The sequence below is a fragment of the Annulohypoxylon truncatum genome, assembly GCF_022578515.1.
Source record: "Annulohypoxylon truncatum strain CBS 140777 unplaced genomic scaffold F4807scaffold_18, whole genome shotgun sequence".
Lineage (NCBI taxonomy): Eukaryota > Fungi > Ascomycota > Sordariomycetes > Xylariales > Hypoxylaceae > Annulohypoxylon > Annulohypoxylon truncatum.
The window spans coordinates 91,509-117,027 of NW_025953804.1; the positions used below are offsets into that span (position 1 = coordinate 91,509).

General features: G+C 50.3%; 12 protein-coding genes across 12 annotated transcripts; 4 read left to right on the forward strand and 8 right to left on the reverse strand.

The window, feature by feature from the left end:
- The first annotated feature begins 146 nt into the window (after positions 1-146).
- On the forward strand, positions 147-2,834 carry F4807DRAFT_427360 (CDP-alcohol phosphatidyltransferase). The gene is made up of 4 exons (XM_047998148.1): positions 147-797; positions 880-989; positions 1,056-1,181; positions 1,252-2,834. The coding sequence occupies exons 1-4, from the start codon at positions 779-781 to the stop codon at positions 2,269-2,271; spliced, it is 1,275 nt and encodes a 424-aa protein (XP_047853664.1). The 5' UTR covers positions 147-778; the 3' UTR covers positions 2,272-2,834.
- Positions 2,829-4,515, reverse strand: F4807DRAFT_427361 (Oligosaccharyltransferase subunit Ribophorin II-domain-containing protein). Its single transcript, XM_047998149.1, has 4 exons — positions 4,231-4,515; positions 3,940-4,141; positions 3,586-3,873; positions 2,829-3,515 (listed from the first exon to the last, which is right to left on the reverse strand). The coding sequence occupies exons 1-4, from the start codon at positions 4,371-4,373 to the stop codon at positions 3,276-3,278; spliced, it is 873 nt and encodes a 290-aa protein (XP_047853665.1). The 5' UTR covers positions 4,374-4,515; the 3' UTR covers positions 2,829-3,275.
- Positions 4,516-4,633: 118 nt separating this feature from the next.
- F4807DRAFT_427362 (glutaminyl-peptide cyclotransferase) lies at positions 4,634-6,141 on the reverse strand. The gene has a single exon (XM_047998150.1). It carries the CDS (start codon positions 6,016-6,018, stop codon positions 4,858-4,860), a length of 1,161 nt encoding a protein of 386 aa, XP_047853666.1. The 5' UTR covers positions 6,019-6,141; the 3' UTR covers positions 4,634-4,857.
- A 942-nt stretch (positions 6,142-7,083) lies between these two features.
- On the reverse strand, positions 7,084-9,359 carry F4807DRAFT_427363 (nucleotide-diphospho-sugar transferase). Its single transcript, XM_047998151.1, has 2 exons — positions 7,709-9,359; positions 7,084-7,647 (listed from the first exon to the last, which is right to left on the reverse strand). Exons 1-2 carry the CDS (start codon positions 9,164-9,166, stop codon positions 7,591-7,593), a joined length of 1,515 nt encoding a protein of 504 aa, XP_047853667.1. The 5' UTR covers positions 9,167-9,359; the 3' UTR covers positions 7,084-7,590.
- An 822-nt stretch (positions 9,360-10,181) lies between these two features.
- F4807DRAFT_98467 (DNA glycosylase) lies at positions 10,182-11,767 on the forward strand. Its single transcript, XM_048003745.1, has 2 exons — positions 10,182-10,208; positions 10,292-11,767. The coding sequence occupies exon 2, from the start codon at positions 10,517-10,519 to the stop codon at positions 11,525-11,527; it is 1,011 nt and encodes a 336-aa protein (XP_047853668.1). The 5' UTR covers positions 10,182-10,208; positions 10,292-10,516; the 3' UTR covers positions 11,528-11,767.
- On the reverse strand, positions 11,721-13,440 carry F4807DRAFT_427366 (uncharacterized protein). Its single transcript, XM_047998152.1, has one exon. It carries the CDS (start codon positions 12,856-12,858, stop codon positions 12,007-12,009), a length of 852 nt encoding a protein of 283 aa, XP_047853669.1. The 5' UTR covers positions 12,859-13,440; the 3' UTR covers positions 11,721-12,006.
- A 279-nt stretch (positions 13,441-13,719) lies between these two features.
- F4807DRAFT_427368 (uncharacterized protein) lies at positions 13,720-15,798 on the forward strand. The gene is made up of 2 exons (XM_047998153.1): positions 13,720-14,173; positions 14,271-15,798. The coding sequence occupies exons 1-2, from the start codon at positions 14,085-14,087 to the stop codon at positions 15,358-15,360; spliced, it is 1,179 nt and encodes a 392-aa protein (XP_047853670.1). The 5' UTR covers positions 13,720-14,084; the 3' UTR covers positions 15,361-15,798.
- Positions 15,799-15,849: 51 nt separating this feature from the next.
- Positions 15,850-18,218, reverse strand: F4807DRAFT_427370 (LMBR1-like membrane protein-domain-containing protein). The gene has a single exon (XM_047998154.1). It carries the CDS (start codon positions 18,000-18,002, stop codon positions 16,200-16,202), a length of 1,803 nt encoding a protein of 600 aa, XP_047853671.1. The 5' UTR covers positions 18,003-18,218; the 3' UTR covers positions 15,850-16,199.
- Positions 18,219-18,353: 135 nt separating this feature from the next.
- On the reverse strand, positions 18,354-19,857 carry F4807DRAFT_427372 (uncharacterized protein). The gene is made up of 2 exons (XM_047998155.1): positions 19,307-19,857; positions 18,354-19,240 (listed from the first exon to the last, which is right to left on the reverse strand). Exons 1-2 carry the CDS (start codon positions 19,609-19,611, stop codon positions 18,523-18,525), a joined length of 1,023 nt encoding a protein of 340 aa, XP_047853672.1. The 5' UTR covers positions 19,612-19,857; the 3' UTR covers positions 18,354-18,522.
- Positions 19,858-20,357: 500 nt separating this feature from the next.
- On the reverse strand, positions 20,358-21,553 carry F4807DRAFT_98524 (uncharacterized protein). The gene has a single exon (XM_048003746.1). It carries the CDS (start codon positions 21,109-21,111, stop codon positions 20,398-20,400), a length of 714 nt encoding a protein of 237 aa, XP_047853673.1. The 5' UTR covers positions 21,112-21,553; the 3' UTR covers positions 20,358-20,397.
- A 322-nt stretch (positions 21,554-21,875) lies between these two features.
- F4807DRAFT_460848 (putative malate/L-lactate dehydrogenase) lies at positions 21,876-23,027 on the forward strand (the record flags this gene model as incomplete). Its single annotated transcript, XM_048001588.1, has 2 exons — positions 21,876-22,644; positions 22,705-23,027. 2 exons carry the CDS (start codon positions 21,876-21,878, stop codon positions 23,025-23,027), a joined length of 1,092 nt encoding a protein of 363 aa, XP_047853674.1.
- Positions 23,028-23,138: 111 nt separating this feature from the next.
- F4807DRAFT_98528 (dihydroxy-acid and 6-phosphogluconate dehydratase) lies at positions 23,139-25,516 on the reverse strand. The gene is made up of 4 exons (XM_048003747.1): positions 24,831-25,516; positions 24,529-24,740; positions 24,420-24,456; positions 23,139-24,301 (listed from the first exon to the last, which is right to left on the reverse strand). The coding sequence occupies exons 1-4, from the start codon at positions 25,291-25,293 to the stop codon at positions 23,148-23,150; spliced, it is 1,866 nt and encodes a 621-aa protein (XP_047853675.1). The 5' UTR covers positions 25,294-25,516; the 3' UTR covers positions 23,139-23,147.
- Between the last annotated feature and the right edge of the window lie 3 nt (positions 25,517-25,519).

The following is a 25,519-nucleotide window of genomic DNA, read 5'->3' on the forward strand; positions in this document are numbered from 1 at the left end:
CTATTAGTATTTTGTAGCTTGTACCTATTGATTCGATTTCACATGTCAGCTCAGCTAAGCTCACCTATTGAACTGGGCGTCATAAAACTCATAAACCGGTAATGATTCCCATATCTTGATTGATGGGATTTTATTCCTTTTGTTTGGTCAAGTCAAATGGAACCTGCCAAAAGAGAAGGAAAAATAGGGGCACCGTCGCGCAACGGTCTAATTTGATAGGTCATCTAACAAACCCACGTTCTCGGATTCTGCACCCTATTTGCATATATTTACGTATTTTGCATGTGGAACCGCTAGAAAGAGCCCAGAAGCGACGAAAATCATGGCCCCACTATACCGACCGCACCCTTCAATGAGATTTCTACCTTTCACAGCAACCACTACACCGACTTGCCGACTTTCCCTATACAACCTTCATGACACAGTTGTGCCACTCGCTACCGTCCACCATCGCCTACATACTCGTCTGGAGGATCTTGTCTGCCTACTAGAAGCATCTCATGGAGTCGACTCGGTCAACTAGCAGTTAGTTAACCGTGGGAGTGAATATTTTCCCCCAAGTCGACAAGTTTCGTCTATCTAAGATCTTAAGATCTAAACCGGCGCAGTCGAAAAAAAGTTCCATGGTAACTAACCTGCATTCGACACCACGTTACTATACTGCCGATTTTTACCGAGTCCTCGCTAGCTCCGACTTTTTCTGCATCCTTCGCATCTGAGCTGATCGCGAACTATACGTTGGTTTTTCCTGCGAAGCGGACAGAGCTAGCCTTTCACGATGGCTCCGAACAATAGTAGTATGTAGAAGGATCTTTAACCCATTCCCCATACCCCCAACGCGGTCCATCCAGCTCTAACCAGATCTGTACCCATGTATAGAGACTGCCGTTGCCGAGTGCATCTCGGACGATGCCCTCATCCACCTTAAATCCTATAAATACTCCGCTGTCGATAAGTCGCCGGTATCGAATTATATCCTTCGTCCATACGTACGTCACAAACTCCCGTAGCCGTCCTCGTACCGTGTATGCAATACTAAGACTCACTGGACCTAGTGGAATGCCGTCGTCGAGCTCATGCCATTATGGCTAGCTCCTAACATGGTGACCCTGATAGGGTTCTGCTTCATTCTAGTAAATATCGCTTTACTGGTAATATTTATGCCGGATTTAGTTGGACCGGTATGTCGCGACACTCAATGATGCGAACTTGTCGGTTCGCGCTTAGACTGACGATTTGGGTAAACTTTAGGGCCCGTCATGGCTGTACCTTAGCTTCGCATTCGGCCTCTTCATGTACCAGACCATGGACAACATCGACGGAAAGCAGGCGAGACGAACAGGCACTTCGAGCGGTTTGGGAGAGCTCTTCGACCACGGCATCGATTCCTTGAACTGCACCCTCGGCAGCTTGTTAGAGACGGCCGCGATGGCGCTGGGAACTTCGAAGTCGGGCGTCTTCACCGCCCTATGCCCCTGTCTACCTATGTTCTTCTCAACGTGGGAAACCTACCACACGCACACTCTATACCTAGGCTACATCAACGGCCCGACCGAAGGCCTCCTCATCGCATCATGTCTCATGGCGATCTCCGGCATCTACGGACCCGGCATCTGGACGGAGCGCATCGTGGACATCGTGGGGAAGAAGTACCTCTTCGGCTACGAGGAGCTCGTGGGCGACCACTCGGTCCGGGACATCTGGATCCTCATCATCGTCGCCTCGCTGGTGGTTGGCCACATGCCGTTCTGCGTGCTCAACGTGGTCAAGGCGCGGCGGCGCAACAAGCTGCCCGTGCTGCCCGTCTTCCTCGAGTGGATCCCGATGGGCGTGTACACGATCTCGATCGGCGCGTGGCTGTACTCGCCGCACTCGACGCTCCTGCGCGAGAACCACCTCGTCCTTTTTTGTCTGACCATGTCGCTCGTCTTCGGCCGCATGACGACCAAGATGATCCTCGCGCACCTGACGCGCCAGCCCTTCCCCTACTGGACCGTCATGCTCGTGCCGCTCGTCGGCGGCGCCGTCGTCGGCAACCTGCCCCGCCTCGGCCTCCCCCCAATCTCCGCCGACCTCGAGTACTACTACCTCTGCGCCTACTTCGTCTTCGCCTTCGTCGTCTACTCGCGCTGGGCCTACCTCGTCACCACCAGCATCTGCAACTTCCTCGGCATCAATTGTCTTACCATCCCCTACGAGAAGCAGATGGAGAACAAGCGGAAGCTCGGCCTCCTGAAGAACGGCGACGCGAACGGGAAGAAGTCGCAGTAAAATGCCACTTTAACCTCCCCTACTCTCCTACCTACTGCTAAAAGATAGAGAATAGTGGGCTCGAGCCCGCAGTGGATGATTTGATTGATGTACGATTCTGGAAATACCACCACCATCCCCCCCCTTTATTCCGGGAGAACGCGGGGCCCTTTCTGCATACGGTCGGGCTTGTTCCCCCCCTTTTACGTTGTTTTAATAGAAACTTAAAAAACTGGAGAGAAACCTGGCTAGGGATATACTTCGCTGTATGTAACGTATTGGCTAGGCAAATGGAGCTAGGGAGCTACGGTCAGGGAAGGGAGGTCGCATGCATCGACTGTCTTAATTGCAATAGAAAAGAGAGGGGAGCGCAGCGTATGGGGAGGGACTGATGCTGATATGGATCTCCTCTCATCGTGGCGTGTTTTGACGGCCGAGGTACCCCTTGGGTGCCTGCTAAGGGATAGAAAGGTGAAGTAGTATTAATGAGGCGCCTAGTCCATCGCGATGCAATGCGATGTAGATATCGCATTGTGGTGATGGGGTACGCGGGATAAAGAGAAATGATATGAACAATGCTCCTATGATGACGAGTGATAGGCTTGATTGGTGCTGTGATATGGATGTGCAATTCCTTTTCCTTTGTTATGAAGATGAAGCTGGAATTTAACTGACTTTGATGACCCACTTTTGGATCATAGGAGAGTACCAGCAATAGCATACACAAGAGCACAAGGGCTACGGAATGATATTCTGTAGTCTGTTATACATTCCTTTTTCGTTATCTTCTCGTTTTATCTACACCTTTCCCCTCCACCTAGGCAAACCGAGCCGAGCCAGCCCGAGTCCAGTTCCGGCGCGCCATACGCAGTCATATGTCACACCGTGCCCTGAATCGCATCGTATCATACGCCCCAGACTAAAGTACATAGGCTTCCACTAGAAGTCCTCCCCCCTTAGCCCGTAACGCGTAAACGGCCCGCCCCTATTATCCGCAGAGAAATAGAGAAACACGATTACACTGCTTATCGCTCACCGGCTAGCCGGCGGCTCTGGACCTCGCCGAGAGCCTTGGTGCCGCTGAGGAAAGTGACGGTGCTGATAACACCGGCGACGGGAAGGAGTTGGAACAGGTTCCAGGTGGCGTAGTAGAGGTAGAAGACGGCTTCCATGGCTACGAGGGAGCCGAAGAAGACGCCATGTGCGACGGGGGCGGCATTCAGGGCCTTGGAGAGGTGCGCGAGGTTGGCGCCATGGATGGCCCACTGTTCGTTGATATTATTAGTTAGGATACCTTACATAGAAGAGTAGACTACAGGGGCGGGTAGAACATACGGCGATGAAGAGACCCGGAATCGCAGCCAATATAGCAAGAACGAACACCAGAGACACTATCTTAGGGGGGCTCTTCGGGTCGTCCTTGAAGATGTGGTGGATCTCCTGGAGCTTGCCGTAGCGAAGCGGCTTCTCGTAGGCGATGGGCGCGGCGATCGGGTCGCGGGTGACCTGGACGTCGAAGATGTCCTTCTTGAAGCCTTCGGAGGAGCCGAATGAGGCGATCACAAGAGAGGCCTTAAGGGGTTTGTTCGAGATGGCGAGTTGGATGGGGAGATCGCTTTGCTTCTGCGGGAAGTGTTAGAATACAAGTGCTTATAAGTGTATGATAACTAAGGCGAAGTATTGACGTACAATCTCAACAGTCGCCTTTCCACTATCCTTCACGGTCAGAGGGAAGGGGGCCTCGAGGCCGGAGGTAGGTTCACGGAAGACGAGGAATGCCTGGTGCGCACGCTTGCCCTTGCCATTCTCTTGCGTCTTAAGCTTGAGCTTGAATGTGTCGGATGTATCGAAGTTCACGGGTTTCGAGAGGAAGGGAGATTTGCCGTCGAACCTAACATACACTTTGTTAGTATGTATTTTAAAACATTGCTTTGTTCTGACATTGGATTTCACGAGCAAAGTCATTTGTGTGGGACATACTCTCGAACATCTTTCTCCTTGCTGCCGCCAGCTTTCTTTCCGCTCACGGTAAGCTTGGCATCGTCAAACCCCCACGACGAAGCTGCCTGAGCCGCGCCAGCAGCCAGGAGCAAGGGCGTAACGAAGGAGGATAGGAATCGCATGGTCGGGGCTGTCGTTGCTTTACGTTGGTGCAATGGCAGCTTGGAATTGGGTTTCGAGATCCGAAGGTGCAATTGCGAATTGCGCGAAGCTTAGGTCAATTGAACAAGATGCCAGTTCCCCGTTCCACTTTTTTTACTGGCCGTTGCTGCTTGCTGTCGTTGTGGCTGACGTGGTTCTAAACTATCGATAAGCTTAGGTGCTCGAATACCCGCTTTTTAACGTCTAGCCCCGTAATTACAGGTACGTCAATGTAGCTTAAGTTGCTTAACCTTTTTTACGATCACGAAGGTTTATTTAATGAAATACGATTCCTTATTGTCTTTTGCAAGGTTATATCACTTTTTTATACGGTATGGTCTTAGGAAAGAACATGAACCCATGATGAAAGGTTAACATTCATCCAATGCTAGGTAGTGGGTATCTAAGCTGTTCATATTGAAAGTTCAACTCCCAAATGCTATAGTACACTTCAACCAGCTTGCTTCATAACTCTGACCTGTCTCTGACCGCCCCCTCCTCTTTCGACGAGAGCGGTTTACTCAAGAATGCATCCAACTCCATCCACTCTGCAGCAAACGCTGTAACAATCTTGGCCCAATCACCCAGGGTTGGTACATCCAAATGTTCGCCATCGTCTTCCATAGTATGCCAAGTATCCGGGAAAGGTGAAGGGATAACATGAAGCACATTGACCCCTCGTATCAAGAAAGGCACATGATCATCCAAGACATATGCTCTAGAGAATTGCGATGCCTGCTTTTCAGAATCCGGGAGGAATAACTTATTCGAGTCCGAATTCAGAAGGCCCAGCTTCCGCATCCTTTCTTCTATCTTGGCCATGTTGCGATATGCCCAGTGCGTGGGTAAAAAGTACGAGGGAACATGTGGGTTAGGTGCTCCAAGAAGGTCTAAGAGCACGAAGAGACTGATCGAATCAAGAGGGGTTCGATACGTCGAAAGAGCTGGGTGTACTTTAGATTCCCAACTCTCAGCCAGTGCCCTTGAGCCGTAGAGTGAATCCGTATCAGTCCAAGTAACCCAAGCTTCTTCTCCGTCTAGCAGTAGAATCTGAACACCCCTCTCATCATCCATTCCTAAGCCAGCGTCACCCGAAGCTTCCATAGCCTCCCACTTCTTAGTCAAAGCTTTGTCGATGCTGCGGGCTACATGCATCAACACGGCGCAAGGAGCAGCGCTGTCTGTAGCTCCAATAAACCCCTCCGGATGATACAAGCTGTCATAATGCGCAACTAACGTCAGTCGACTAACATCGCCAGCTTGGGCCCACGGCGGATCACGTGTGATGATGAGGTTCGTAAAGGGTATGTCTGTATCACCCGTTGCTGGAGTCTTAGACGTCGAATTATGCCACTCGATCCTCCATTCTGGCAACTGCTGAGAGAAGAAATCGACGAAATGGTGCTGTACGGCAATAGAACCCGGTGTTCCAGGCACCCGGGGAATCAATATTGGCGATAGCAATGAGCCGGTCTTAATATCGAAGTCTTTGACACCACTGGGAATATTGCGAAGCGCGTCATCGGTCAGTTCCTCGTAGGCGAAGACGTGGGCTGAGAATAGGAATACAAGCAGTGCAATAGTCCCAATGCGAGCCCAGTCTAGGGACGCCCTCAGATGACCCATTGAATTCCGCGATAGGACATACGGACGTGTCGTGCCACATCAGGAAGCTCGAATTAGAACATGAAATTTAAACAAGACAAGTTGCTACTATGCGATTTCGGTGTAAAGAATGGGACGATGTCGCATCGGGTTAGTAAAGAATTAGCCTATTTCTAAACGCAGATACGTAGACGCGTTAGCCGCGATATGCATGCATAAAGGGTCCATATAGCCCCACCACTCGGGTAAGTGCATGATTCTAGGTACCTACCAAAGTAGGTACTTATTCATCGAGCTACTTCCAGCAGCAGAAGGCTTCACAGTTACATCACCAGAATAGCCAATAGAAATCTGTTTAAGGTCCATTTTAGGAAGTCCTGCACAGATTATGACTAATGGAATTTAAGGTCTCTGAGGTCTTCTATCACTTAAGGGGTTATATGGGATGCTTCGCTGCAGTCATTCTTTGCTTGCCAGATATCATTGTTACATCATTCACATATTTCGAGCACCTGAGCGTATACACCAAGACATTATGCTAGAAGTAATTGCATATGGCAAATTGTGAATATAACAATAGCGTATTTTGTTGTATAAATGACATATACCTTATATATATTGTGTAACGTAGTCGCCCCTATTTGAAGCTCTCTACATTGGATTGTACGATCCACTCTAATACCTCCCTACCTATTATTATTATTACTAGCCCTGTACATCAATTCGAATAATGAAGCTTCCGTCCAAGCTTTGAGGATGACATGAACTGTGAGAATAGTGTTAGCATTGTTTTCCGATTGAGGTTACGTTGATAGATTCGCTATGGTATTTTTTTTAGTAAAGCAGCTTAATGTTTATCAAGCAAAGAAGGTAAAGGGACTTGGAAAAAGCAGATAAACAAGCTTACACCGGTTCTTCGAATTAGCTTTACAGCTATTCTTCACCAGAAGTGCTTATGACATGGAAATAATTGTAAATAATCTATAACTAATATCATAGTTAGGAACTCGTTCCGTATAAATTAGAGGGTACGTATTGCCGCAACGTAATTTTCATTAATACTATTCTTTCTGTTTGGTTACTGTACGTCTTTAGTAGAATTTACCATGAGGCAAATTCGTAGGCCATGCTATCTATGACTGTACTACGGCCTCTACTAGCGAAAGACAAAAGCAGTTGAATTTTCTTTTAACTCCGCATAACAATTTACTGATTTGATCCAGTACGAGCCACTTTGCCTTATTCAGTAAGACTTTACGTACTGTTACCAGTTAAGAGGATGTTAACGACTGGTGCTAGTTGAGAGGATAGACTTGATTGGGCAGGCCTTGGATATAGCACGCGCCATTACAACCTGTCTTCTTCTCGCATAACATCTTCACAATGCAGCATGGATTGAACAAAACCCAAATCGTTAGCCTTGGATATTTACTTCATTGAATTCCGAGCTTTGAACCTTCAACCATGACCCCGCGGGTCTAATAGCTTCCCAAAAGTGAGGATGGGATAGCCAGCCATATTTCTACCTTTTTCTTGGGTCCCAAAATTTCATCTACCTTTTATTTATCGTGTCACATTAGTATCATGGTAAATCTAAATCGACAATTTCTCAATCGTCTGTCCCTTGAAACTCTCTAGGCCCTCGCCGCTCTATATATATTGTGGTTAGAGACTTCTAGGTTTTCGAATTGTGGGTTATGGAGAAACTTACGTAGCTTGTGAGCGGCGAAACCTCAAGGCCGCCGTCGACATCTCCGTTCTTGACCGTTGCGCCGGCAGCTTCCACCCATCGTCGGCCTTGTTCCTTGATGTGTTTACGACTAGTAGCAGGGCTGTCTTCGGGCTGCTTCTCGAATGTACCGTCGGCGTTTTGGGCCGGGTCTGCGTTCTTCAACGGAGAGAACTCCTCTTCTCGCTTAACTTCGAAGCAAGCAAACTCGTTCAGGTTCAGCCACTTGAAGTTGTCGAAGACGAACTGCTCTAGTTTGATACCGTTGGGGGTCTTAGGGTCGACAGCCTCGCCCTTCTCAGTATCGAAGAATGGGATCTTCTTTCGAGCAACGTGAGGCGGCAGGTTGTTTACCGCATCACCCATGCTGTCGAGGTATTCAAACGAGTAGTAGTGGTTGACAATGTTAGCAGCACGGAACTTGAGGATGTTGGGTTGTTTGGGGTCTGCTGCTTGACGGGTAGCGTCGTCGATTTCCGAGTATTCCACCACATCGGGCCTGCCATTCTTCTGGATAATGAGACCAACTGATTCCTTGGCATCTCGCTTCCTCACGACTTTTGTGGCGATCTTAACTTTATTCTCGGCCGCATAACCAATGAAGACGGGGTCGGCAACCTTTGCCAGGCAGTTATCTACACAGTACGCATGGACGTGCTTGATGTTTGGGCGCATCTTTTCAAGGACACCTTCATCTTGCAGCGCCTTGTACAGACCACCGTTTCCATCAGGAGCTACCGCAAGCTTCCCCTTGCTCGCGAGCATAAATTTCCCATCATTTGTAATACAAGGAAGCACACCCTGCTCAAAGATGGTTACATTCTTCGGATCCAGGCCGAAGTAAGGAACACCCTTGGCTCGGTTGGCGTTCTCCTCGTCACTAAGCTCATCAAGCTTCTCCTTCTTGAAGAACTTCTCAGTTGGTCCGCGTGTCGGTCCACTGGTCATGATAAACCAGGGAATCACAGCCTTGCTAGGGTCTGCGGCCTTCTTGGCAGCTAATTCTTGAATCTTTAAGATTCGTTCGGCCTGTATCTGGAAGAGAGACTTGTGGGAAGGAAGCTTAATATCGAAAGCTCCCTTTGGTGCCTTGCTCCCCAAACGAGTGCCTTGACCACCGGCTAGTAGGACCACGGCAACTTCGCCCTTTCCGATCAACTCTAGACCGAGGTCGTACCATCTTTGAATATCTTCGGGCTTCGAATCGATAATACTGGCATTGGCCGAGTCGGGGAGGGGCTCAACGACCGCTTGTCCTTGCTCCTTCGGAGGGTTTAAAGCAAGGTCTCGTAGCTTCTGGACTCTGGCAGGGTCGATCTTCTGAAGTTGTTCGAGGAAAGCCTTTTGCTCGGGCTGGCTTAGGGAGTCGAAATAAGTGAAAACATGGCCCTGGCCAGCTTTCTCGTATTGGGCCTTGAGATTCTGGAGTTCGGCCGACATGATGACCTTGATGAACGTGTCTGATGGTAAGGTCTACAAGGGGTTCGAAAAGAACAGATGAAGGAAAGAGACGACCAATTGACCACTTTGGACTATTGGTTGTAAAGTTGGGAAGAGACTGATTCAAGAGTTGGGACGGAAGCTCGAAAAAGAACGACAATTACGAGGGGCTACTACGTATATGTACGTACAAATAAGCTGGAGGGGCTGAGGGGCATTAACAAGGATGCTAGGGCTAGTAGGCTAGTCAGTGGTGGGGGTGCTAGGATATGCTAGGATACGCTGGGGGGTAAGGGGTAGGGATGCATTTAGTAGCTTCAGCTTTGCATATAGTGACACGGTCAACGTAAATTGGGCCATTTGATTGCTCAGAATCTTTGGTTTTCTCTTCCGTCCTCTCACAACTTTGCTTTCAGTGGTTGGACGCTGCATCTCTCACCTCACCGCTTCAACAAGCCATGCGACGACAAACCCGCTTCTTATTCGCTACTTCGTCCAAATCAAACTTCGTGTCCTAATCCAAGAATCTGCATGAGCCAGGTTCTGTGCTTTACAACGGAAATGGTGTGCAATGCTGTGCTGACGACGTGCAATATGGACAATATGTGATCGATATTGCGGTTTGAATTTTCCCGACTCGACGTTCATCTGAATACGTAATCCGTGAATGGTAAAATTGACTCTGCAGAGAACCACGCAGCTACAGTGCTACAGTGCCTGCCGTTCCATGCCCGATCTGCAGGTGTGCCGTAACCTGGAGGCTCTAGATCGCGGGCTGTCGGTTCCTGCGAAATCCCTGACTGGGTTGCTTTCAATGCGGCATTTGATATGAGGACCTGAACAAAATTACCCACGATCGGAACCAACACGAAATCCTCGACTGCTTTATTTATCAGACTTAGAGTCTCATCCTCGAACTGTTCAACAGGGAGGGTGAAGATGCAATGAGGCAGTGCTGGTAGTGTTTTGGGAGGAATACGAAAAGATCGGATCTGCAGAAGAAACTGGGAAATGCTAGTTAGATGCAAGTAATAGGCAATTGGTGGGTAATTGGATAATTCAATTAAACCCTAGTCTTCATATGCAGAACTCCGGACCCACCGGTTTTCTAATGGCCACTAATAGGGAACTGAGTGGCTACGAGGCTCACCACTTACAACATACATCTACAGGTTGAACACAACGCATTATCGACTCTTCCTTTCTATTATATGGGGACGTATCTAGATGTTCAGATTACGCGTGTATATCCTCACCCCAGTTAACGTATAACATTAGAAAGGGGCTACCTAGTCATTTAAGAGGACTACTCATATGAACCCAGATTCATTATAAGTGGTAACCCTCACAATGGCAGCTGACGAGAACGACCTAGAGGCGTTAGGGGAAGAGAACAATGTTCCTCGGGAATCTAGTTTCCAAGGACGTCTTCAATTGAAGAACTTCATGTTCAAAGGAGCAACCAATGGCTCCTCGTCTTTGGAACCAAGACGGAGTCAACGGCTGTTGACGCCTCAGCCAGCCGTCCCTGGAACCCAACGCTCGTCACCTTCTAAGTCCAAGAAGCGCAAGACGCAAATACAATCCCCCGAACCAGAGAACCCCAGAACTAGCCGTAGAAAAACCACCACGCCCACATCCACATCCACCCCCTCCTCCCCATCCCCCAAAAAGAAACGCTCCCGCAAATCCACCTCCTACGCCCCTCCCTCAACCTACGCGCACCTGCCCCACCTCCCCGACGCCATCGCGTCAAACCTGCTCATCTTAACCATCGGCCTGAACCCAGGCTTGCAGACGGCGCGCACGGGGCACGCGTACGCGCACCCGTCGAACCTGTACTGGAAGCTGCTATACAGCTCCGGCATAACACCCGTGCCCTGCACCGCGCAGGAGGACCAGACGATGCCGGCGCGCTTTTCTTTAGGCCACACCAACATCGTGGCGCGGCCCTCGCGCAACGGCGCCGAGCTGAGCAAGGCCGAGATGGACGAGGGCGTCTCGATCCTGGAGGACAAGTGCCGCCGGTGGCGGCCCGAGGTCGCGTGCGTGGTCGGCAAGAGCATATGGGAGAGCGTGTTCCGCGTCCGGCACGGACGGTCGTTGAGGAAGGAGGAGTTTGCGTACGGCTGGCAGGAGGAGAGGATGGGTGTTATTGCGGCGGGGGATGGCGAGGAGGGCTGGGAGGGGTCGAGGGTTTTCGTGGCGACGAGTACGAGTGGGCTTGCTGCGACGCTGAGGCCAGAGGAGAAGGAGCGGATTTGGAAGATTTTGGGAGACTGGTGCGTGCAGAGAAGGAAGGAGAGGCAGGAGGAGGCTGTTGCTGATTCTAAGGAAGTTGAAGAACTGGAAGAGACGTGATAGAGGACTGTTTCTCCGTCTATTCTATCATTGCCGTTGATGGAGATCGATGATAAAGAACGATGCTTTACTGATTTTTATGCGAGATACCCTCAGCTACTAAGTGCACATACATAGCAGTGGCCTGCTTTAGCTGAATGCTACTACAGATCATCTCGGAATAGACAAGACACATGCGATATGGTAAAGAACATTTTTATTATAATTCAGAGTACTCGGTGGAAGCTTCTTTCGTCCTGCCAATTCCAAAGGGATATTCAACGATGTAGCAAGTGGCAGCATAGGCACTGAATCTACCTTTCCTCCTGTTTGCTCCTGCCCTTCAAAAACCAGAACGCCAATGGTATCTCCATCGTAAAACTCACGAATGCGTCGCCGCAGTTCTTGTCTTTTGAGTTCGCGTCATTCCAAAAGCCAATTGTATATACAAATCAATATGATCCACCCAAAAAACATCACGTCCAGGCCGATGTCATTTATTAGATGAAAGCGATAGCTATCGCCGTCGTCACGACTGGCCACCAGCCCACTGCTCGCGCCAGAGTGACTAAATCGCCACCGGCAGCATTCGGACTTTCAGTACCACCCGATGACGTCGTTCCGTTAGGTAGAGAGCCCTTGATGTAAATAGTGGACTCGTTTGTAGTAGTATTATCCGCCACCGTAACCAAGGACCTGTTCAGACCTGCATAGCTTCCATCCCCGATCACCGAGTTGAAGTATGTCTGGTTTCCATTGTCATCACAACCGCATACCTCGTAGTAATCGCACAGACACGTCACGGGCTTGGTTTCGTTCTGGTTGTTCGTCGTATTGTGGTAGTAGTAGTGGTGCGTGTACGGGTACACGTACGCGCCGTAGGCCCAGGTCGCGCCGATGAAGCCCAGGGTCCCGAGCGCGGTGCCGGCTAATACGAAGGGCACGATACCCGACGGGCTCGTAGTACCGGATCTGTACGGCTGCTTTGCGCCTCCACCATAGTAAGTACCGCCGCCATAACCTGGGCGCACGCCGCTTCCAGTTGTCGTTGATCCTCCGGTGTTGGATGACGACGATCCACGGCCACCGCTGGTACTGCCGCTGCTTCCCCTTCCTCCGGATGAGCCGGAAGAACCACTGGACGAGCCTCCGGAAGAGCCACTACCGCCTCTGCCACCACTACCTCCGCCGCCCTTGCGCTTCCATAACTCTTCGTTATTTGTTGACTGATCCGGATTTTGCGACTCTGGCGATCGTGCGACTAACGCGCCATCCTGCGCGTCGTGAATCGCGGCGGCGCTAATGCCTTGGCCGAAGGCCGCAAAGCCGAGGATAAGATGTGAAAGCTTCATCAGAGGTTCGCGTATTTGTTACAAGTTTCGATGAGTATTGGGGTAGGAAGCTGAAATTACAGGCGCTGCTGTCGCCGGTATAGATGGAATTAGGTATATTCAGCTGAGGGTTGATAATCTTCGATTCTGAGAAAGCTGAAAGAAACAGGAATAAGCGAGGAACAAGGAAGGTTTTATATGTAGGATTGAATGATGGAGTAGGTTACAGGGTTTGGAGGCGGTGATGCTAATAATTCCAATTCCCTCTGACTGCCAAGCAAACTCTAAGCTCCGTTGATCCTTACGTGTGAGGGCAGTTGAGGGTACATATAGATAGCATTCAACCAATTGCGTCGGTGGCCAATTCGTGCCCCTATGGCGTAAATGGATTACTCTTGCCAAGTCCGTCCATCGCTACTACTGCCTTCACTGTCACAAAGAAAGGCGAAGGTTCCGTCTAAGTCGTCATTAACGTTAAACATAATACAGACTAGGTAAACAGTAAGGTTTCACTTGGTCTTGGGTATGTACTGGATGTAGTGAGTTAGTATACAGTTTATTAGATAAGCAGGAACCCCCAGAATAAAGTGTCAAATTATACGACTGGTCAGAAGTCAACCTTACCTGCTCTTAGTCTATTCCAATTAACGTCACAATTATTCAAAATCGATGAAGCAGCGCTACATAATATGAGGCTATGCCATCTAGCAGCTGCAGGTGATCGACGTGGTACAACAAACGGCCATACTTCATGTAAATTAATACTAAATTTGGCTTAGCTTCAATAAATCCGATAAGCGACTAGATCTAATGCGAACTAGTATTGTTCTACACACTAAGTACCTAGACATCATGCATTGGTCCACCTCGACTCTGACATCACCGATTTCAGATACATTCAATCATTATACATTCATACTTCCAGGAACATCTTCGATCAGGTTGGTCAGCCTGATGAACGACTAGTTACCTCTATAAACGTACCGGTCTTTTTTCTGGGTCCAAGTCGGAGAATAATTCCGATTTGTACATGCTCAGCCTCGTTCTTCGAGTTTAATTCCAAATCGAGTGAGGCACAGCCATCATTCACTCCGCAGGAACCACGCTTTCGGTACCATCCGGGGACGGACAAATCCCAGCACGCGATCGTGCCTGGTGCCTGCGGATGAGCTTATCGCCTCCAACCAGCCTTGTCAAGCCACCCTCACGTCCTCCAACTACAAGGCTCATCATCTCGGCCGTTCATCATGACCGACGCCCCAGGATCCGATCGGTCTTTGCTAGATAGGTTAAACGCCCTCAGACCTAGTACCGTTAACCTTGATCCACCATCAAAGTAAGATGACATCGAAGCTTCCAGTTTGTCTTTCTTAGTTACAGTTACATGGACACCTCTACGTTTAATGAGCCGAACTTTGCTAAGTATCACCCAGGTCAATCGCTGCGTCTACTATAGAACCAGCCAAACCTTTGTCAAGAGAAGATGCTCTCTCAGAGAGACTAAAGAGCCTGCGAAATCAAGCTAATGGTAATGCCCATACTACTGGTGGCTCAGGGGCAAAGGAGGAAGGTGGCAGGCCTACTGCTTTATCTAACTCACCACAACCACAGCCTCAGCTAGAGTCTACTTTCAAAAGTCCCGATGCGAAAACAAGTGTACCGAAAGTCCCTTTGGCGGACGAGGAGGATGACTTCGATTCAGACTACGACTACGGGACGACCCTCTCGGATATTGAAGGTGACATGGAGTATATTGAAGAGCTAATAGCTGAAAATGAGCACCGCAGAATCGCCTCTCTTCTGGATGAATTAAAGAAGCCTTCCAGCGATCCAAAGGACACCCCTGGGGCCAAAGCCAACCATGATGACAGCGATGATGATTCCGAAGGCGAACACATGACCCGTGAAGCCGACGACTTCCTCGCCCAGGCCGTCGACGAGGCAGAATTAGAAAAGGCCAACGAACCCCCTTCTCAGCCCGATGCTACGCCAACCAAGGGCGTATTATCATCTCATAACTCAGAGCCAAACAGTCCCACAGCACCCAACGACGCATCCCCCTTCAACCTCCCCACCGTGCCCTCCTCCCTGCAAGACCAACCCACTCTCCCACCCCTCACCCCGTCCCAAAACGACGACGCAGAGGATTCCGACGACTCCGACGACGACGCCGACTTTGCCGCTTCGATAAGCAACCGCATGGCGGCTCTCCGCGTCGCCACCCCTCCGCGGGACCTACCATCCGCGCCCACCTCAGCCGTCGACGCCTTCGGGCTGCCCGCGGCGCCCACCTTCGCGCCCGCGGACCGGCCCCTACCCGGGCTAGTCAAGCGGCAAGGGTACACGGACGCGGACCAGAAGACGTGGTGCGCGGTGTGTCTAGAAGACGGCACGGTGCGGTGTCTCGGCTGCGACGGCGACGTGTATTGCGCGCGCTGCTGGCGCGAGATGCACGTCGGCCCGAGGGCCGGGTACGACGAGCGCGGGCATCGGTGGGAGAAGTTTGTTAGGGGGAGTACATAGTTGAATTTTGGTGTGGTGATTTACGAATGCTGATGATCATGATACGATGATGATATGGTACGATATGATTGGGCTATATAAGAATTCTTATCACGCTATGTACGTTAAACGCTGGATATCCCTTGTATAGCTCACAAATTTACCTAAATGCCCGAATGCCTTTTCTTGGCTGCTTAGCTAATCCCGTGATGCTGAAAGTCCTATACTGCTAATTCTCCACGAAGACTCAGCGTATATGGTAATCTTACTAGCTTGCTGACCTTCAACTGTACACCTATCTAATTTCCACCTACGTTAGTGGCATGACCTCGCTGTCGATTACCCACTTAGGTAAGGAGACGGGCTTCTTGGCATCAGCGAGCTGAACTGCGCTGTCAGGAAATCTGCCTTGACATAGACCGGATCCTACGCTACGGATGGCGATGCAGATACATAGGTCGGTTAGTATTAAAACTGCGTATTTATAACCAGGTACTTACAAACATCACAGGTCACAATATATCGGAATACCGTATATCCATATCATGTCCTATTTTACCCTAGCCTAGGTACCTATCCGTAACCTCGTTGCAAACCAGTAGTACAATTTCAGTAATCAATCAGACACGACGCCGTCCATATTGCTCTCCGTAAACCTATACTCCGTATATGTGTCCCCGGCGCAATTGCCTGTCCCCTTTTTCGCATCCATGTGACCTAGTAGAGACTCGCCAGCTGAAACCCATTCATTCTGTGCCAAATTTGCCTTCCTTCGTGCGTGGGTGATTTTGTTTCATACCGTAGTACCGTATAGCATAATACCTCAACGGCCTTGGTATTAAAACAAACGGGCAACAAATTTACGAGCTAGACCCGGCACCATTTCCACTCCCGCTCCCGTAGGAAGTGTTCTTCGCACGGCCCGTGATATCCTGCCACGTAGCGCCGAAGCGACGTCCCGTGCTCGCCAGCAGCCCCTCTTCTTCGTCCGCCTCAGCCTCTTCGTCTATCTCGCTGAGATTCATTCGCGGGGCGCGGAACAAGCTGAGAAGGAATACTATGAGGAAGACGCCCAGAAACGCGAACTGCGCCCAGAAGGCCACGGCGCCGAACACGGGCCAGTTGAGCGTCACACGATTCAGGAACGTCGACATGACCGTTGGCGTGCAAACCTGTCGTAGATACTTGCCATCGTGCGATCGCGCCTCCGTCCATTCGGAGCAGGGCTTGACAGCCTCGGGAGTCTCTCTGCAGTCGGGGTTCGAGAACGGGAAGCGTGGCGGCAGGTCACAGAACGTTTGGGTGCCATAGCTCGCGTACTGCGGCGCTACCATCATGGCCACCGCATAGTTGATCGCAAGCATCATGAGTGCCAGCAGGACAGTAGCGATGAGCAAGGCCTGAGGCATTGTTCGGCCCTTACGGATCTGGAAGATACGCAACCAGAGGAAGCGGATACCGATGGCGGCAACGCCGGAGATGGTGCTACTGAAAAATAGCATGATCAGTAGGGCCATGAGGATGTAGTCCACGGGGAAGGCCTTAGCAGTTTGCACAAAGATCCAGTTGATAGGCTGAAAGACGTTGATGTGTGCGAGAATGTATCCGCAATGCTCCTTGCAGACGGAGTTGGCAGCCTTGTCGATTCCCGTGATCAGCATAGAGACCCAGATGAGTAAGGCGAGCACGATAAGAAGAATTCCTCCGATGAGCTTAAGTGGTCGGAATACTGCGCAGATCTTCGACCATAGCCTTACGACGAAGCTCTTGCCTTCTCCCTGCGCTTCCGCGGCGAGTCGTTCACGCCGGACGAGAGTTCGCTCTTGGCGAGCCAGGGCCTCCAGCTCACGTCTATCCTTGTGCGGCATTCCATCCGATCGTCCCGCATTGCGCATTTCGATCTGTCGTTGGCGCTCTCTGTTCTGTTCTAGTTGCGACGCGGTATTCTCGGACAATTGCGGGGCGGATACGGAGGGGGCGGACTTAATAAGCGAGACGGGGAAGAGGGCGAGACCAGCTCCAGTATATACAATGTACAGTAGCGTGCCCAGAGTAATCAGTAGACCCAGGCCGAACGTAAGTGCCTTCTCACCGTGGTTCTCGTCGAGGAGTCGCTTGAAGAAGTCGAGATCAAGATGATCGCCACCGCCGCGAGATCCGGCAGCGGGAACGAAGAAACCGACGAGGAAGATAATGACTACCAAGAGTATGAAGGCAATGGTGTACTTAAAGGCGCCCCAGAGACGACTGCCGAAGGTCTGATTACCCTCCTGTTCCTCAACCTCGTCATATTCCTCATACCAGAAGTACGAAAAGGGAATGATGAGGAGACACAAAAGGGCATCAAAGCTGTAGAGGCAGTAATAAACGACCTTAAGTGTAAAAAGGATATTGTCGATACGCTCGGAGGTGGCCCAGTGTTTCTTGGCACCAAGGGCTGTAGACGTTGTGGATGAAACGAGGGCGATGTCGACAGGGAGAAGGAGGACGGTTGCGAGGACGGAGGTAAGACCAACGACGGCGACAATGCTTACGATCGCAGATCGTTCGCGAGTCGCCTGCCAGGTAAATGTCGTGATACTGGCAGCAATTAAGGCTAAGACAACTGCGACGGCATAAGCCACCCAGATGAGGGAAGTCTGAACGTAGCCTTGGGTAGCCATTTTGACGATACAGACGCAGAGGATATGTTCTTGTAACTCTTAGTACTACCAAGGAGTGTAGGAATTAAAATGGTAAATAAGAAGTGGTCATTGGGAGAAGTCAGCTAGACGCAGGCAAATATTACCCCGCGTTGCTGAGAGAAAATGGAAGATTGGAATGTCGCGTTGTTGTTGATGCACGACGCAGATGCACGAAGTAATTATGATGGAGCTTTTTGACTTTGAACATTTGAATGGAGCTTTGGTTCTAGCTCCATTGTCATGACGTATATACCTCTTTTAATGCATAGCTGCCTACATGTTTCTGCTAAATTCATAACGCTGCACGTTACATACTTGTGTAACGGGCTACCTTGCCATTAGTACAATTATGTAAGCATTCCTTTTATTAAGTAAGCCAATAATAGTAGGTAAACTCCCAAGGTTCATAACTTTTTACAACATCAGATTAATACCAAGTTTCCAACTCCAATTATGAATATCCCATTAAGTAATATAAGGTATGAGCTGCTTTTTATGGTCATCCTTGGAGCTCGTATCGTGGAACCGTTTCCAATTCTTGAGGAACTTCTTTTGCTTGGAGCTCCAATTCCGAACTGGTAGGACACTGGAGCTCAGAACGTGTCGCGTTCCCATCCAATTCTCTGCTCCCGTTCGTATCTCCCAAGAGTTCTGAGCGCGTTGCATTCGCATCCAGTTCGTTCTTTTGAAATCGTGCGGGGTTGGTATCGGTTCCTTCGAGTTCTGGTTTGCGCACACTGCCCACATTATCCTCTTCTCCTGGTACCGGTGGGTCTGGATCGTCCGCTGCTTTCAATTCAGCTATTCGTCGCCTTTTACGGTGACGCCTGATCAGGAAGAACCCAAGGCTAAGGAGTAGGATAATCGTTATCGTGCCACCTATGCTAGCACCGATGGCAGCTTTCGTAGATATAGATGAGTTTGTTATTTCGGAAGGTGGCGGCGCCGACGTCGACGTTTCGGAAGGCTGGTTCGGTCCGCTACTTAGCGTCTGTCCTAAAAGGAAGATTCCTTGCGCCCTCGCCGTCACCGTAAGATCGCTCGCAGGAATTGTATTCGACCCAACTCCTCCCAATGAAGCGACATTCATCAAATTTGTCCGGCCAGGGCCGAACGGAATAGAACTTAGAATTGAGCAATTCGGCGCTACTGATACCGCTACACCTTCTGTGAACGTTCCTTGACAATATTGAATATCCCGGTTAAAACTATAGCCACTTCATCCATCCATAATGTAAGTATCTTGATGTAGGGGGCGTATAACCACAGCGGAGACAACTTACCTAGGGCAGCACCATACACCATCTGGATCTAAGGCACTTGCGGCCGTTGACCATCCCGTAGGGCAAATATTGGCCGGCGAATACGTCAAGTACGGTGATACAGTTGTATAATCCGTGGTTTGGAAAGTCGATGACTCGGGGAAACATTTGTACATCGGGTCACTGCACTGATAATTCGTGAGGCCTACACCGAGGCAGCCATCTGTGCCGTAGCAGCTGCTTATTGTCAGCTCCGTACATTCTGGCGCAGGCGTAAAGGTCGTGGTAAGCGCTGGATGTGTAGTGTTAGTCGAGGTGCTGTTCATTGCTGCAATATTGACAATCGTCCGGGGATAGTCCACTCGCCAATGTGTCGGGGACGACGAAAGTTAAATCTACAACATAGGAAGAAATAGCAATTCTAAGATCTACATGAAGTGTTCTCGCTGTGGTTCCCGACTTTCAAGTATTTATGGTTCACAGACAAGGCTGCATGGATGGCTCGTGCAATTTTGATTCGACCAATTATGGGTGTCGTTATTCTTAATATTCCCTGGAAAAATCGATATACGACCTTGGTGGAATCTGCTGTGCCACTTAAAGCCAAGATGAATCGGAACGGGTTCGCTGCAGACTGGCTAGAAGCGCCTTCATTTTCATGTCACAGTTGCCTGGACTTGTGTTGGGACGTGCTGCATCGTGGCTTGGTCGTAATCCGACCCAATGAGACGTATAAGTTGACATGATCAGCACAGCCAACCTCCGATAATTGCAACTACGGTAACATGGATGGCACTGCCAACAGTTGTGAAGGTATTAAATTATGGATGTATCACGCGAGTTGCTAGGTACATAGTAGTTAATTTTCATTGTTTTGGTTAATTACTTCATCTATGTCACTACAGGATTTTACTAGTAAGGTCACTGTAACTATCACTAGGTACCTCATAGTTATAGGTATTGGTGTTTAAGAAACGTCCAATTAGATAGTAATCGGGTGCTATATCATGACTTCCACCTACGTATGTTAGGTAGTAGTACTCAAGCAATTCATTTACAAATCCTATCTATGGCTCTTATGTCTTCAGGGGTAATCTCATTCTTAATACCCCTTAGTTCCAGTCACGAGCTTGCGCCACGATATCATCGGGATAAAACCCATGCGGTCTCTTTGCGCTCTCTCTTTGATCGAAGGCCATGTAGAACCTCTTGAGATTCAATAGTCCAGCCACTAAATTTTGACCGTAAAGTTCCTTGGCGTATTCCACGAGCGAGAATAAAGCGATATCCGCGATGTTGATATCTCTACCATAATCATGATCATCGAAGTTATCCCTGAACCGTTTACTATAGTAATCCTGTATGCCGCTCAAGCTCCTCTTTGATAAACCGAGTGCCATGTTTGCTACCGCGGAGTTCGTCGGGTTGACTGGTGCGTGGCGCCTGCTACCTCTAAGAGAAGCAAAATTGAATAGAACCGATGCTTCTTCGATTATTGCGTAGACACCCCTCATCTCCGCTCTTTTAAGTAAGTTCGTCCCTCTCATAGAGGGTTTGGCCATAGCGGCAAGTTCCTTCTGCCATTCCTCTTGAGGGTTGTCGCAGATGTCTTCGAAATACTCGATGATGGCTACCGATGGCCCGATAGATCTCCCACGAGATAATTCTAGGGAAGGCACTGGCCTCATCAGTGGAGTGCCCAGCCATGGAGCTTGGTCTACTATCGCAATATGTTTTGATTTGAGAAGCCCCTTTTCATGAAGATAGATAAGAATACGGCGTGGGTAAAGCTCCCACTCCACTATATGAAGCGTTAGATGTGGCATTTCTTTTTCGGGCAATTGATACTTAGTACTACTATTGTCTGTTACTCTTCTGCCGGATGTATCATCCAGTCAGGGCGATTAGAGTTATTCAGATATAAATACGTTTAGCTGTATGTGTTTGTATTTCTACATTGTTGCTAACGGTATCTTTTGGTTCTCAACTAGTAGCTCATCGCTGGTATGATCCTATCCAGAAACAATTTCAGCTTTCTCATAATTAGAGTCATTTCAACTTGCTATTATATAATAAGTTTAACCTAGGACAGATATTAATATGACCCATTAAGATCCATGTGTAAATTCATAGGTGGTTGGTGTATAGCATATATTTTGTCGTGACTCACGCTCCTAGATGTAATTATTAGGCTAAGAGTGTTGAGTAAAGGATGTGTCACTAAGTACATAGTATGGATCTATTCATGTAGTCATCAAAAGTGCCAAGATCATTCTAATTAAGTGAAATAATCCGTCAGAGCTAGGTTCCCGACCTCAGGTACTTATAGGCGGCGGAAACCCTCGGCATAAGCCCATCGGAGTTGGAATATTTCGGCAACAGAACGTCGGGAGTCCGAATTCGGACATGTAATCGACCGGATTCCTCTCCGGCAGCAGGTGCCGGGGTAAAGTGCGCCGACTTAAATAATTCACGTTTTACCGCGGGTAAGATCAGATCTATCCAATATACTAACAGCTATTCATAATCCACATTTTAAGCTTATCCCGTTTGTGACTGTCTAGGTACTGATTTATTTTAATTGGCAACAATGGCTGAAGTTTCATCCGCTCAATCTGCCCCCGACGCCAAGCTCTACGTTGAAGCTGCGGAAGCCCGCAAATTCATCGAGGCCGTACTTACCGGGAATGGGGTGCCCGCCTCTAATGCCGCTGTTGTCGCCAAGTGTCTCGTCGCCGCGGACCTGCGGGGCGTTGACACGCATGGCATTAATCGGATCCCGTCATACATGGCTCGGGTGCGTGCCGGTGTCCTTGACGGCACGGCCACCCCCTCATTATCCAAGATCACGCCAGTCGTCGCGCAGGTCGATGGTCGCAACGGCTTCGGGTTCCTAGCTGCGTCGCTGGGCATGAAGGAGGCGTGCGAGATGGCGCGCGAGTTCGGGATCGGGATGGTGAGCATCAAGCACTCGAACCACTTCGGCATGAGTGCTTGGATTGTGCAACAGGCTATCGATGATGGTATGATGAGCCTTGTGTTCACTAACTCAAGTCCGGCGCTACCGGTCTTCGGTGGAAAGAGTAAGTTGATGGGGGTCTCGCCTATCGCTTGTGGCGCTCCCGGTGGGCAGGAGAAGCCGTTTATCTTGGATATGGCCCCATCTGTGGCAGCGAGGGGGAAGATATATAAGGCAAAGAGGAGGGGGGAGAAGATTCCACTGGACTGGGCCTTAGATGCGGAAGGGAGACCAACGGATGATCCGACGGCCGCGCTGGGAGGAGTTATGTTACCTATGGGAGGACCCAAAGGCTCAGCATTAGCAATTATGATGGATGTATTCTCAGGGGTCCTATCAGGTGAGAGTTCTGTCGCGAATAGTAGGCGACGTCTACTTTCTACTAATTAAGGCCACGTAGGTTCGGAATTCGCAGGCGGAGTCACAGGCCCGTACGATCCAAGTAAACCGTCAGACGTCGGCCACTTTCTCGTGGCTATTAAACCCGACTTATTCATGAGTCTCGACGACTTTCGGAAACGGATGGACTTCCTATACCAGCGAGTTGTTGGTTCGGATAAGGCTGCCGGTGTCGAGAGGATATATTTCCCCGGTGAAATCGAGCAACTGACTCAAGAAGAAAGGGAGAGGACGGGAATTCCTCTAGTGCAAGCTGAGATTGATGCCTTGAATGAAGAGGCCAAGAAAGTTGGAAAACCCCTTATCACGATCAGAGCACAATAATTTAGGAGTTTCAAAAGCTCAGCAGCTCAATCAACGTAACTATGTTATTAAACTTGTAAATGGGTCGATTTATGGCCATATTTCCAAAGCCTTCTGTATATAATAAATGATATCATATAATCAACCCTCGAATCCAGCCCTCAAAAAGTCAAAATCCGCTCCTTGATCCGCCTGATTCACCTCCCTCATATACAAACCCCTATACCCCCTCATCCTCTCCCTCGCCTTCCACGGGTGTTCCGAGTCCCCCTTAGCCAGCACCTCCCTCCTCTCAACCCTCCTCCGCTCAATCTCCTCATCGCTAATCTCCACCCTCAGCACCCTCGCCTCCACATCGCACGTCACCACGTCCCCATCCCTCACAACCCCCAACACGCTCTCCGGATCCGCCGCCTCGGGCGAAACATGCAGCACGATCGTGCCGCCCGCCGTGCCGCTCATCCGCCCGTCCGAAACCCTCAGCATATCCGTCACCCCGCGCGCCGCCAGCTTCCGCGGGATCGGCACGAGCCCGGCCTCCGGCATCCCCGGGTTGCCCACGGGCCCGATGTTCTGCAGCACCAGCACGCTGTCCGGCGTGACTTCCAAGTTTTCGTCGTCGATGCGGAGCGCCAGGTCCGCCGACCCGGCGAACACGACCGCGGGCCCGGAGTGGCGCAACAGGCGCCGGTCTTTCGACGCGCTGGCCTTCATGACAGCGCCGCCCGGCGCCAGGTTGCCGCGCAGCACGACGAGCGAGGAGCACGGGTGCAAAGGCGCGTCGAAGGGCTGGATGCACCGCAGGTGCTGCGGCACCGGGATCACGCGCTCGGCGTCTAGCGCCTCGCCTAGTGTCTTGCCCGTGATCGTCAGCGCGTCGAGATGTAGGATAGGTCGCAGTTCCAGCAGGAGCGCAGCCATGCCGCCCGAGTTGTGGAAGTCGGACATGTAGTTCGCGCCGCTGGGCTTGAGGTCGACGAGCAGGGGCGTGTGGCGCCCGATCTCGTCGAAGGTGTCGAGGGTGATGGTGCCGGCGAGCTTCGGGTGCCGGTTTATGATGGCCATTATGTGGACCACGGCGTTTGTCGAGCCGCCGATTGCTTGGAGGACGGTTATGGCGTTGAGGAAGGACTCCCGGGTTAAGAGGGCTTGAGGTTTAAGCCTTTCCCCGGCTGCGATGACCTTTACGGCGTTGGCGCCTGTTTCTTCGGCGATTCGGAGTCGGGCTGACGATACGGCTGGTGCTGTTGCCCCTTTGAAGGGCATGAGGCCCAGTCCAACTAGTATACACGCCACTACAGAATAGAGTCAGTAGTTTCTTTATCAAGTTCCTATAGGTTCACGATTCGTAGTCTAGGTAGGTCCAAAATAGTGAAAAGGGGTAATAAGAAACTTCAAAACGGATATCCTTACTTGTACTAGCAGTTCCCATAACTCCGCACGTGCCGGCCTATTTTCAACCTTTAGCATATTTTCACTCACATTAACCCCTGAGAACTATTAAGTAGCTTCAAATACTCACCGTCGGCGCTAGCTCCTCATTCAAGGCGGCAATCTCTTCGATATCAATAACACCCGCCCGATAACTCGCCCAATTATTCCTACAGTCAGTACAAGCCCCTATCCGAACACCCCTATGGCTCCCGGGCATCATCGGCCCCGTAACAAGATGCAATATCGGTTTATTCGCTGAAATCCCGCCCATGAGTTGCGCCGGCGTCGTCTTATCGCACCCTACATCCCATTCATTAGCAATCCCCTTCCATCATCACACTTCCCTCCCTTGCCCTCCCCTCTCCTCTCTATCAAGTCCATCATACATACCACCAATAAGCACCACCCCATCAACCGGCTGCGCCGCAATCATCTCCTCCGTATCCATACTCATCAGATTCCTCAAATACATGCTCGTCGGCGCCGCGAAGCTCTCATGCAGACTAATCGTCGGGAACTCGATCGCCAGCCCGCCGCTCAGCTGCGCGCCGCGCTTGACCGCCTCCACGAGCTGCGGCACGTTGGCGTGGCACGGGTTGAAGGCCGAGTACGTGTTCACGATCCCCACGATCGGCCGCGACAGCGCCGCCTCCGAGTACCCCAGCGCCTTGATGAACACCTTCCGCAGGAACAGCGAGAAGTGCGCGTCCCCGTACGACGTGAGCCCCGCCCGCATCCCCCGGCTCGCGTCGATCGGCCGCCCGAGATCGTAGTCTCCGAGGTTGCTGGGCTGGTCTTCCGCCGCTTGCGGCTCCTCCCCGGCTTCGGCGCTGTCCTGGTCCTTCGACGACATTGTAGATTCTGCGATAGAAATTTACGAATTGTAAATGTAGGATACGATATCCAAGTTTCTATCGCTTTTCAAAGCATTACATTTATCTCGACCCCCATTGGGCGACTAGGTACTTGCGGGACCCTGGACTTGGAGAATCGCGTCAACTAGTGCCGAGACTTGCGGGGATTCTTTATCACGACATACCCTACGATGCTTACCTAACGTCGAGGGAACAGTATTTAAA

What these genes read in the sequence shown, in the direction of transcription:
- F4807DRAFT_427370 (XM_047998154.1), bottom strand. Translation starts at nt 18,002, where the DNA reads ATGGCTACCCAAGGCTACGTTCAGACTTCCCTCATCTGGGTGGCTTAT.
- F4807DRAFT_427361 (XM_047998149.1), bottom strand. Translation starts at nt 4,373, where the DNA reads ATGCGATTCCTATCCTCCTTCGTTACGCCCTTGCTCCTGGCTGCTGGC. An exon ending in AAGGAGAAAGATGTTCGAGA is followed by an intron (nt 4,142 to 4,230) that starts GTATGTCCCACA and finishes AGTGTATGTTAG; the next exon opens with GTTCGACGGCAAATCTCCCT. An exon ending in GAAAGGCGACTGTTGAGATT is followed by an intron (nt 3,874 to 3,939) that starts GTACGTCAATAC and finishes CACTTCCCGCAG; the next exon opens with AAGCAAAGCGATCTCCCCAT.
- F4807DRAFT_427362 (XM_047998150.1), bottom strand. Translation starts at nt 6,018, where the DNA reads ATGGGTCATCTGAGGGCGTCCCTAGACTGGGCTCGCATTGGGACTATT.
- F4807DRAFT_427363 (XM_047998151.1), bottom strand. Translation starts at nt 9,166, where the DNA reads ATGTCGGCCGAACTCCAGAATCTCAAGGCCCAATACGAGAAAGCTGGC. An exon ending in TTTCGCCGCTCACAAGCTAC is followed by an intron (nt 7,648 to 7,708) that starts GTAAGTTTCTCC and finishes CAATATATATAG; the next exon opens with AGCGGCGAGGGCCTAGAGAG.
- F4807DRAFT_427372 (XM_047998155.1), bottom strand. Translation starts at nt 19,611, where the DNA reads ATGAACAGCACCTCGACTAACACTACACATCCAGCGCTTACCACGACC. An exon ending in GGTGTATGGTGCTGCCCTAG is followed by an intron (nt 19,241 to 19,306) that starts GTAAGTTGTCTC and finishes GGATGGATGAAG; the next exon opens with TGGCTATAGTTTTAACCGGG.
- F4807DRAFT_98467 (XM_048003745.1), top strand. Translation starts at nt 10,517, where the DNA reads ATGGCAGCTGACGAGAACGACCTAGAGGCGTTAGGGGAAGAGAACAAT.
- F4807DRAFT_98528 (XM_048003747.1), bottom strand. Translation starts at nt 25,293, where the DNA reads ATGTCGTCGAAGGACCAGGACAGCGCCGAAGCCGGGGAGGAGCCGCAA. An exon ending in ATGAGGAGCTAGCGCCGACG is followed by an intron (nt 24,457 to 24,528) that starts GTGAGTATTTGA and finishes GGTTGAAAATAG; the next exon opens with GCCGGCACGTGCGGAGTTAT. An exon ending in TATGGGAACTGCTAGTACAA is followed by an intron (nt 24,302 to 24,419) that starts GTAAGGATATCC and finishes TCTATTCTGTAG; the next exon opens with TGGCGTGTATACTAGTTGGA.
- F4807DRAFT_98524 (XM_048003746.1), bottom strand. Translation starts at nt 21,111, where the DNA reads ATGCCACATCTAACGCTTCATATAGTGGAGTGGGAGCTTTACCCACGC.
- F4807DRAFT_427360 (XM_047998148.1), top strand. An exon ending in ATTATATCCTTCGTCCATAC is followed by an intron (nt 990 to 1,055) that starts GTACGTCACAAA and finishes CACTGGACCTAG; the next exon opens with TGGAATGCCGTCGTCGAGCT. An exon ending in TGCCGGATTTAGTTGGACCG is followed by an intron (nt 1,182 to 1,251) that starts GTATGTCGCGAC and finishes GGTAAACTTTAG; the next exon opens with GGCCCGTCATGGCTGTACCT.
- F4807DRAFT_427366 (XM_047998152.1), bottom strand. Translation starts at nt 12,858, where the DNA reads ATGAAGCTTTCACATCTTATCCTCGGCTTTGCGGCCTTCGGCCAAGGC.
- F4807DRAFT_427368 (XM_047998153.1), top strand. Translation starts at nt 14,085, where the DNA reads ATGACCGACGCCCCAGGATCCGATCGGTCTTTGCTAGATAGGTTAAAC. An exon ending in AACCTTGATCCACCATCAAA is followed by an intron (nt 14,174 to 14,270) that starts GTAAGATGACAT and finishes AGTATCACCCAG; the next exon opens with GTCAATCGCTGCGTCTACTA.